Genomic DNA, 11442 nt, shown 5'->3' on the forward strand with positions numbered 1-11442 from the left:
TCATGTAGGCTACAGGGACAGATGGATTTGACACTCATCTGTGTTGTCAACCTCCCAATAATGTATTGGACCTCGATTTCTTTCAAGCCATTGATTCACTTTAACACCAAGAGGCTTCGAATACAATTGATAGTTTTGTTGATACCATCAAAAAAGCATTCGATTTATTTCCACCTTAAGAATTAAACAATGTTTTTTTGACAATGCAATCATGTATGGTGGAGATCATGAAAAATTCTGGTGGGAATAACTACAAGATTTCACATATGAATAAACACAAATTATAGAATTATGGAAATCTCCCTATTTGCGTTGAAGTTGACCTTGAAGTGGTGAGACAAACGAAGGCCAACCTTGGCTTATAAAGTTACACGTCTACTTCTTCACATGTAGTTGTTTAAATATATTGAATAAACTTCAATCAGAAATTGTATTAAATATACTGATGGAGTACAAATAAGAAATTCAAAAGAACTTAGGAAGATAAATTTTTAACATTTTGGAAACAATATGTTGCTTTGCTTGACTTGGAGAAATGTGTCCATGATTATTTAAATCCAAAGGGTACTTCAATTTTGAATCATAAGGATCTGAAATCTTCCATTCTTGACTTGCAGAAATGTTGTTTTCATCATCCTTTGGTGAAATAATTTTTTTCCTTCTTCATTTGCACTCAAACTCTAAAAAGAAGAAATAAACAAAAAAATATTGAGTGTAATGGTGATTTCGTTGGATAATGCTGTAGGTATGTTCTCTATTATAAAGAGAAATTCAATCAAACATCACAATTAATGCATTGTTGGTATAACAGTCCACTATTTAGAAAATTGAAACATATTAATATTAAGAATTCATATTAATGTGGGGTAAAAAAGACCCTTTTTTTTTCATTTTTACCGTACCAAATAATGTGTGCCTATTTTGTAGGACGAAGAGAGTGTTTTTTTTTTTCAGAAAATATATTTATATAATATATTAAACTAGCCAAGGGAAGAGCTTCAGGGGAGGCAAGAAAATCCTCGGCAATTCAAGCTAAACAGTCCGCAGCTTGGTTAGCTTCCTGTGAACAAATTTTAACTTTGCTTCCCAATCCAATTTGATGAGCTGCTCAACAGCATATTATACATCAAATTTTAGAAATGAGGTACTATTTTCTAGAGTATCAAATATTGAATAACTTCTTGGAAAACCCTTAGTGCACAAAAAAAGAGTTTACAAAAAATGTACAAATGACGCGAGATTTCTACTTTACCCTTAAACTATTTTGGCTCCAAATTAGTTTGCTTTCCCTTTAAAACCATTTCCCTCCAAAATATAACCAATCATAATCCTCTTTTGTGCCCAATCAGCTCTCACCAGTCTCTCAATCAACCATAACTCTCCACTTATTTGACCAATTAGTTCTCACCATTCTCTTAACCAATCATAGCCATCCTTTTTTTTAACCAATCACTCACCAAAATTTCAATTAATCAATAGTTTCTATCAATCTCTCAATCAATCATAGCCAATTAAAAATTCAACCAATCATTTCTAACCACATAAAAAATTCAACCAATCACAATTAATTTCATATAGTGTTGTTAGAATCAAACTGTATCAGCTAGTCAATTCGATTTAAGCTATAGTGGGACCAACGATTTGTTCTTTTTAACTGGTTTGGTTCAAGCTTCAAACCCTTCATTTAACAAACTAGAGTTGACCCATCTAAACCGACTAGGTAACAGGTAAACCAATTAGATCATAAATTAAGTAACTGATCAATTATATCAATTAATCAAGTAATTATAATCAATTAGATCATAATTAATTAGATCAACTAATTAGGTAACTATGATCAATTATATATCAATTAAGTACTATTTTATAATTTATCAATTAATCAAGTAGATCATAATCAATTGGATAATAAACCAAGTAACTATGATTAATTAAATAATAATCAAGTGTATTTTATCAATTAATCATGTAGATCATAATCAATTAGAAATAAACCTAGTAACTATTATCAATTGAATCATAATTAAGTATATCAGGTATTTTATCAATTAAACAAGTAGATCATAATCAATTAGGTTATAAATCAAGTAATTATGGTTAATTAAATCATAATAAAGTACAATGGGTATTTTATTAATTAATCAAGTAGATCATAATTAATTAGATCATAAATCAAGTAATTATGATAAACTAGATCATGATCAAGTATAATAGGGTATTTTATAAATTAATCAAGTAGATCACAATTAATTAGATCATAAATCAACTAATTATGATCAATTACATTAAAATCAAGTATAATCAGGTGTTTTTTTTAATTAATCAAATAGATCATAATCAATTAGATTATAAATCAAGTAACTATGATCAACTAGATCATAATCAAGCATAATAGGGTAATCTATAAATTAATGAAGTAAATTATAATCAATTAAATTATAAATTAAGTAACTATAATCACTTGGATTATAATCAAGTACGATAGGGTATTTTATCAATTGATCAAGTAGATCATAATCAATTAGATTATAAATTAAGTAACTATGATTAATTATATCACAATTAATTACAATCAAGTATTTTTTTTTTCATTAGTCTAATAGATATTAATCAATTGGGTTATAAATCAACTTACTATAATTAATTAGATCATAATCAACTACAATCGTGTATTTTATCAATTAATCAAGTAGAACATAATCAATTAGATCATAAATCAAGTAACTATGATCAATTACATCATAATCAAGTATAATTTGGTATTTTATCAATTAATCAAGTAGATCATAATTAATTAGATCGTAAATCAAGTAAATATGATCAATTAGATCATATTCAAGTACAATAGGGTATTTTATCAATTAATCAAGTAGATCATAAGCAATTAGACAATAAATCAAGTAAATATAATCAATTATAATATAATCAGGTACAATCAGGTATTTTTTCAATTAATCTAGTAAATCTTAATCAATTAGATTATAAATTAACTAATTATGATTAATTGGATCATAAGCAACTATAATTGAGTATTTTTTTTAATTAGTCAAGTAAATCATAATTAATTATATCATAAATTAAATAACTATAATCAAGTACATTACAATCAAATATAATCAGATTTTTTTTTTCAATTAATCTAGTAGATCTTAATTAATTAGATTATAAATCATCTAATTATGATCAATTGGATCATAATCAACTACAATCAAGTTTTTTTTTTTTCAATTAATCAAATAGATCATAATTAATTAGATCATAAAATAGGTAACTATAATCAATTACATCACATTCAAGTATAATCGGAGTGTTTTTTTTTAATTAATCTAGTAGATCTTAATCAATTAGGTTATAAATCAACTAAGTATTATCAATTATATCATAATCATCTACAATCAAGTATTTTAATCAATTAATAAAGCATATTATAGTCAATTATATCATAAATCTAAGTAACTATATATGATCAATTGCATCATAATTAATTTTATTAGTTAATCAATAAAATAGAGTTGAGCATTATTTAGTTCAAACTGAAATAACCAATCAAATCAAATTATTTCAAAAATTCAATTCGATTTTTATAGAAAGTTGATTCAATTTAATTTTTATTTTTGAACCAACCAATTAATCATAGCCCTCCTCTCATTTGATCAATCAGCTCTCACCAATCTTTCAATCAATCACATCTCACCAAACCTTCAATCAACCAATAACTCCCACCAATCTCTCAATCAATCATGTTTAACCTTTCCAAAAACAGCCTATGCACAATTCCTTTTTTCTTTCCTTAAGTAAAAATTGAGTCACTTGAGATTGAATGGTGTATGAGATAAAAAAATATAAATTTAATTCGAAAATAACAAAAAAAAACAGAAAATGGATACTTGAAGAAAATTAAACCAAAAATTGCTTAAGATGGATTGTGGAATCTCCTACTTGAGAAGGTTATAGAGTTAAGGTGAAGATAAGTCATTATTAGTTAAATTAATAGTGTATTTTGATAGGTTAAATGGATGGTTTGATGGTTTTTAATTGGTTGAATGATTGGTAGAAGATGATAGGTTAGAGAGTTGATGGTATTTGATTGGATAGCCAATAATGAAATAGAAAGAAGTTGTAAAATTTGAAATTCAAATATGAAAATTTTATTAAAGGTTAAATAGATATTGTATATCTAAAAAGTACTCGAAATTTACTAAATCACTCTCATTTTTATATTTTTGTGCACAGATTTTTAGACACTTAATCAAGTCCTAATTTCTTATTAGGAAGCCTGCAGTAAAGAGAAATGCACTGCCTGCGGTAAAGAGAAATGCACTTTGTCCAATGTGTTGTGGTAATATGGATGAAGTAAATTTTATTTTAGGGCTTGTTTAGTTGGAGTAATTAATGTAAAGAAATATAATTTTTTTTTAAATGTAAATAATTCTTTTATTTAGCTTGTATTATAGAGTTAATTTTTTAAGAAGTTAGTTATTTTACTTTATTTACCTATACTTAATAAGTTTAAAAATGAGTTAATTTAAATTTTAAATTCTGATTTTTTTTTTGAAATTGCTGTTTTATTCTTTTAATTTAACCCTAAATTAATTTAACTAATCCTTTTGAATAGTAATAAAAATAACATTAATGCTTGAAATCAAGATTATAGGAAAATTATTTTGGAGTCAGATTTTTTTTTCTGGGAAATTAGACGTGCGTTGCGCTTTAATTTAGCTTATCATCCTATGAAGTACTCAAAAAATCAAAGCTCATCATATGTTACCTCTCATTTATGATTTTATTATTTTTTTGATGAAATTTATTTAAAAAAATTATTAATGTTCAGTATAAAAATTCGGTTGCTTTATTTTATAGAAAATAAAATATTTTTTAATATTTAAAAAATATCAATAAAAAATATTTTTCTGATAAAAAAAAAAAAAAAGTTCAAATAACATCACCGTTTCAAACAAGCAATCAACCAATGCAAGATTTCAGCGGTTAATTATCCTTTGTTTTACTTTCAATTTCAATTTCTAGCTATTTTAGTTTTTCATCAGTCTTTTATTTTTATAAAGTCTTATGTTTATTTTCAATAATCAATTCAATTTTAATACATATTTCTTTTTAATTTTAATTCCTATACACATTTACATTGCATTAAAAGTCAAGTTCCCTTCACTGTAAGCGGTTTCCACATTTACTTGATTTGAGATGCCCACATTATCAAGCTGCTAGCCAGCAGATTATTTTTCAAGCAAACAGTGTTCAGTAGTGATTAAGACTATCCAATTGTTATATAGTTAACTAGCTTATTCTCCATTACCAACACATATTACATACAGTCATTAATCAAAATTCAAACTATCAAGCTTGTGCGAGGGACCCTTACGATCTGGGTCATATTAAAGTAGCTAACAGTACACAAAATTTGAAAATCCCCAGTTCATGATGTTAGGTCACATGCTGCTGCTCCTCATCAATTTGAGGCGTTGGACAGACCAAACGAAACTTCTACAAAATCAGAACGTTATAAAATTATGAATTCTCTCAAACCCAGAAATTAAAAACCTATGAAAATTTGAAAAATTTCACACACTAACCTCCATGATACATCATCAGCAAGTAGCCAGTCACCATCTCTATCCTGAAATGCAAGTTTATAGCTGGTGGAATTTTCTTGACCTGTCCAAGAACAGGGCAAAAATTGAAACAGGAACAAAGTTAATAATGTTGAAGGTTAAATTCAAGAAATTAAAACCCTTTTAGTTAATTAAGGAATTAATTAATTATAGTTATAGATATCATATATACACTTACATATCCCAAACATGCCAAGCAAGGTGTGTTTAAGAGCTTGGAAAGAATCATAAAGGCTTAGGTCGATTTTCCTTCCTATGGCGACTCCCTCTAACTTCACCTTAACGTACATGGAATTTGATGGCCTGCCATGACAATCTGGACACCCATTGTCCACCGTCTGATTGTTCTCCACTCGATTTTGTTTATTCCGGTGGCTAATCTTCCTCCTCCTGAACTTAATCGGTGGCCACCCTACAATTCCGTCACTATCACCATCAACGCTGCTGCTCAACCAAAATAAAAATATCTGATATCAACCTCTCAATCTTCAAGATTGCACCAAAGAAACTAATTGATTCCATTGGGGAATAAAAAAAAAAAGAAAGAAAAGAATGCAATATAACAGTTGAGGGAGATCGAGGGCTGCAAAATTCTTAGTTGCACCTCAGTGCGCTAAGCGAAGTACTAGTAAAGTTTCTATAGATCTTTCAGCGAGGCACACTACACAAAGAAGAAGACAAGCACACAGAGAGAGAAAAAAAGAAAGTACTTGTTCGAGGCTAAGGTGAAGCTCTTCTCATGATCTTTATGTTCATCATCATCATCTTCCTTGTTAGGCTGGTAATTCCAAAGCAAAAGAGGCAACGTTCGAGGCACGTTGCTAATCTCCTCGAAAGCATCATAAAAACTACGTTTTTGCTGCTGATTGCTGCTAAAACCATCATCATCAGAACTTGTTCCTGTAGAGAGCAATGGACCACCCAATTGAAGCCTAGCCTGACGATTCATCATCACTTGGCTCGAGCCACCCTCATCCTTATTAGGCTCGAAACCATAGTTATTTAGGTCCAACCCCTTGATAGTATGGGTTGGAAGAGCGAGACCCAGTTGAAGCTCCATGATGCAAAGCGAAAAATCATCCAACAAGAAGAAAACAAAGAAATTACCCAATAAAATAAACAAAAAGAAGAAGATCAAGAAATGGGTGTTTGAAAGATTGAGGTATTTGATCTGTAGATATGTTGCAAGAAAGGCAATTACTATTTAATGGATTGTGCAAGAGATTAAAAAAAGTCCAAGACAGTAGAGGGAGGAGGAAAGATCGGGGCGGGCGGGTGAGGGGACAGTAGCTAAGGTGTCCGCATCAATGCTCCAATTTTAGCCGACCCAGTTGCCCCTCCCCTGTTCCTTCCCTTTTTCTCATGGTTTCGGTACCCGCACAATGTTCCCACGCGCACCCAACACACGTGTTTTGTGATTTTTTTTCCCTTTCCTTTTAAGGAAAATTTAGGATAAATTTTAGCTTCACCCATCCAACTTTACTAATTTTTTAATACTAATTTATCATATTTTAATTTATTTTAGTAAAATTACTTTTTTTTTTCACTAACGGTTACTTAGACTAAAATTTAATATAATTTTTTAATAAATCTCTTATATGACGTATTTTATATGACTTTAAATTATATATATATTTATCAAATTAGATTTTTTTTTTAAAATTTAAAATTAATAAATGTGATAAATAGCATGAGTTAAAATTTATTTCTTTCTTTAGTTTTTTTAATTTGAATTGACAAATAGATAAATTTTTTATGATTTAAAATTACATAAGACACGCTGTATAGGAATTTCACCGAAAATTCTATTAGATTTTAATATGAGTAACAATTAGTGAAAAAAAATATGATTTTATGAAAAAAAATTAAAGTATAATGATTGAAATAAAATAATTAATAAAGTTAAGCGGTTATTAGGAAAATTTATCCGGAAAATTTTAAAAAAATTATTATTTAGTTTATACTTTTTAAGAAAATTAATTATTTAGTTCATTTATTTTAAAAAAAATATTATTTAGTCTCTTATTTTTAGTCTATTAAACTGTTAAATCTTTTCATTAGTCAACAACTTTTAATTCAATTAAACTATTATTTAGTATCTTTATTTTAGTGAAACTCATTAACTCATCTTTGTATTTTGAAAAAAGTAACTATTTAGTTATTTTAGTGAAACTAATTAGTTAGTTTTTATATTTTGAATAACGTATTTCTATATAAAAATAGAAATTTTATTATATGAATTTTAAATCTGAATTTATTTTTTAAAAATTATTAAAATATTTTCATTTAATTCCCTATATATCATTTTCATATTTTCTCTATTAGAAAACAATCCTTTATAAATTTAAATCTCCAATTAACCAAGATGATAATACAAAAAAATTGATTCGCAGTAGAAAAATACAAAAAATAGGCTCAGAAAGTTAAATGAATTATACTTGAACAATTTTAAATGAATTATACTTGAATAATTTTTTTAAAATGTAAATTCAAATTTATTATTTCCACAATAAAATTTTAATTTTATATAAGAATATATTTTTTTAAAATATGGGACCAACTAATTAGTTTTACTAAAATATAAAAATTAAATAGTAGTATTTTTTAAAATATTAAAATTAGCTAATTAGTTTCATTAAAATAAATGATTAAATAATAGTTTAACTAGTATTTACTAATAAAAAATTTAATGAACAGACTAAATAATTTAATGAAAATAAAAATAAATACTAAATAATATATTTTTTAAAATATAGAGATAAAATAGTTAATTTTATCAAAATATAATTACTAAATAATAATTTTTCTCAAAAATTTATATAATTTTATTTGAATTGTCTTGATTCAGTATAAATTTAACATGTAAATATATAATGAAACTCATTTAGTAAATATATAAATATAACTACCTCTCTCATATTGTAAGTTTTGTTTTAGGAAAATTTTTTTGTCCCATTTTATTTGTAAGCATTTTTTTTTCAATTTTACTATCATTTATTATTATGTTTAATATATTTATTTTTTCTTATCACTTTTCTATAACTTAGTCAATTATTAGTTTCTTTTATAAAAATAAGATTATTCAATTATTTTTTTTAATTTTTATGAAAATCTTTGAAAAACATTTCAAATAAAAAGGAGGAAATATAAAGATTTTTTTTTTGCAAGGAAATATGGAGATGACAACAGGTTAAATATTTATGGGTATTCGATCAATTCTAATAAAATGAGTTCGAATTTAAGAAGTTACGTACATGACTGATTCGAATTAAATTCAAATTTTATATATTGAATACTATTATTTTAATTAATTTATATAAATAATTAATTAAATATAAATTAAATATTTTTGTCATATATATTTTAAACTAATAAAATTAAATACTTCATAAAGTTATTAATTTTTAAATATATATATATATTATTAATTAAAATATATAAAATTAAATAAATTAAAATATTATTTAAATAATAATAATTAAATTTAAATAATTAATAATAAATTTTAATTAAATTTAAAATATATTTAAATAAAATAAATATTAATTGATTTAGAATTTAGGCAATTTATTTTTCGCGACTACTCTGTTAGTTGTGATTCATGAATAAGTACAATCCAAGCAATTATTTCCAAAACAAAAATGGTGAGTCACCGTCAGAGTCCTGACTTCCTGAACACGGTTGGTAAAGGGAACGTGAAAAGTTTAAGAGTGAGTTAAGTGGTCCATGGGGGACCCACAAGATTCAAGACGGAGAAAAATAAGTGGGGTCCATAGCACTAAATGCCATAGCTTTCCCAAGTCGTTGATGCTGGACACGTATCTTTCTCATTCTTCCTTAACATCCACACGTCTCGTAGTTTCAGTATAGTTTCTTTATTTCATTAGCTGTAACCAAGGGGCGGAGGGAGGAAAGACTAAGGGAAGCCTTGGCCCCAATCCTCTTTAATTTTTCTTGTACGTATATATAGAAAAAATTAATTTATTTTAAATAAAATTATTTTTTTAATTATTAATCTTTTAAAAAAATAATTATATTATTTTATTAAAATGAAAATAATATAAAGTATTAAAATTATTTATTTTTTATTATACATTTAAATTTTTTTTTTAAATATTAATATTATTAAAAAATTATAACTTAATTATACTTTATTATAATATTTTTAAATATATAATATCAATCTTTTAAAATATTCAATAAATAAAGAATATATACAAAAAATATAATTAAATATTATATTAAATTAATAATATTAGTTCACTCAAAAATAAATTTCTGCCTCTGCCCTGCTATAACTCTCACATGCCTTCCCATTTTTCAAAACCCTCTACTTGCCATATTATACTACTTATGTTTACTTGCTTGTCTTCGGTCGTGCGATTTGTACAATTTTAATTTATTTTTTTTTATATTTTAATTATGATTTAATTTAATTTAATTTAATTATTATTAAAATAATTTAATAAATAATTTATTTTTTAAAATATAAAATAAAAATTTACAAAAGAAAATTCCTTTTTAAAATACCAAGTAGGGATGCAAACGGTTGAATTTTTATAGGTATTCGATTTGATCAAATTATAATAGAATTGATTTAAATAATATATAATCAGATTTAAAAAGGGCTCAAATTTGAAATTTAATATCCAATCAAATTTGAATTTTACATATTGAGTATCCGTTACGCAAACCCGTTTTTCTAAATATTTAATTATATATATATATATATATTAAAACATTATTTATAAATTTTTATGCATTTTACTTTATATAAAATAAAATTAAAATATTTTATGAAATTATTAAAATTTTAAAATATAAATTATGAAGGAACGGAAGCATGAAAAATATAAGTTTAGATCATTGAATTCAAAATTTTTCTTCTAGAGTCTCATGCATCATGCAAGATTCATTATTTATCTATTTGATTTCAATGTTAAGCAGTATATTAAAACACTTTTAATATGTTTTTAGATCTATATTTACCATTTAAGATTTCAGAATTAACAGATTAATTCATTAGAACCCTATATTAAATCAATAACAAGTGCACTAACCTTTTGATGCACTGTTGTTGTGTTTGGTACCATTAGGATGCACCTATGACACCAGATGTTGTCCCTCTAGCTTGTCCACACCAAGATCACCAATGACAGCCCCTTAACAGCTTCTCAAGCCTTTCCAATCAATTAGAAATTAAGATTTTGCCTTTAGAGATGTTATAGATGTATACAATACACTAGAAACGATTTCTACCAATTTTAATTCAAGAGAATATTGGAAATTCTCTTTGAATTAATGAGAGATGAAGAAGAAGAGAGGGAAGAGCTTCTTTGGGTGGGGGCACATATGAAAGAATAGCATATTATTCTCTTATTCTTTCATTATTTCTTTTATATAGCTAAGTCATCACTTAAAACCCTTGCCAGATGTCATATTCTGATTGGCTCTTAGTTTAATTGATCCAATTACATTGTACCAAGTGTCAATCTAGATTTAATCTTAACCTTGATCATTTTACATGATTAAAAGACAAATGACAAGTTTATGTGTAGTGATATGTGTTACTATCTCATGATGCCACATGTCACCCTGTGAAAATGACCAAATTATCCTTGTGTCTTAATTTTGAGTTATTAACCCAAAATAATTATTTCTCTTCTTCTAATCAATTTATATCAAATATAAATTAATTAATTAATTTATATTAATTAATTTCTCATAATTTAATTCATATTTAAACACTTTAAATATAAATTTAACTTATACTATACATCCAATAACTTAGATTTGGTTTCAAGCCATGCTAGGG

At 25.7% G+C, this 11442-nt stretch overlaps 1 protein-coding gene across 1 annotated transcript; it reads right to left on the reverse strand.

Moving 5' to 3' along the window:
* Window positions 1-5277: 5277 nt before the first annotated feature.
* LOC110652883 (auxin-responsive protein IAA28) lies at window positions 5278-6926 on the reverse strand. The gene is made up of 4 exons (XM_021808497.2): window positions 6338-6926; window positions 5806-6071; window positions 5589-5670; window positions 5278-5499 (listed from the first exon to the last, which is right to left on the reverse strand). The coding sequence occupies exons 1-4, from the start codon at window positions 6685-6687 to the stop codon at window positions 5445-5447; spliced, it is 753 nt and encodes a 250-aa protein (XP_021664189.2). The 5' UTR covers window positions 6688-6926; the 3' UTR covers window positions 5278-5444.
* Between the last annotated feature and the right edge of the window lie 4516 nt (window positions 6927-11442).

Source organism: Hevea brasiliensis, chromosome 17 (assembly GCF_030052815.1).
Source record: "Hevea brasiliensis isolate MT/VB/25A 57/8 chromosome 17, ASM3005281v1, whole genome shotgun sequence".
Taxonomy (NCBI): domain Eukaryota; kingdom Viridiplantae; phylum Streptophyta; class Magnoliopsida; order Malpighiales; family Euphorbiaceae; genus Hevea; species Hevea brasiliensis.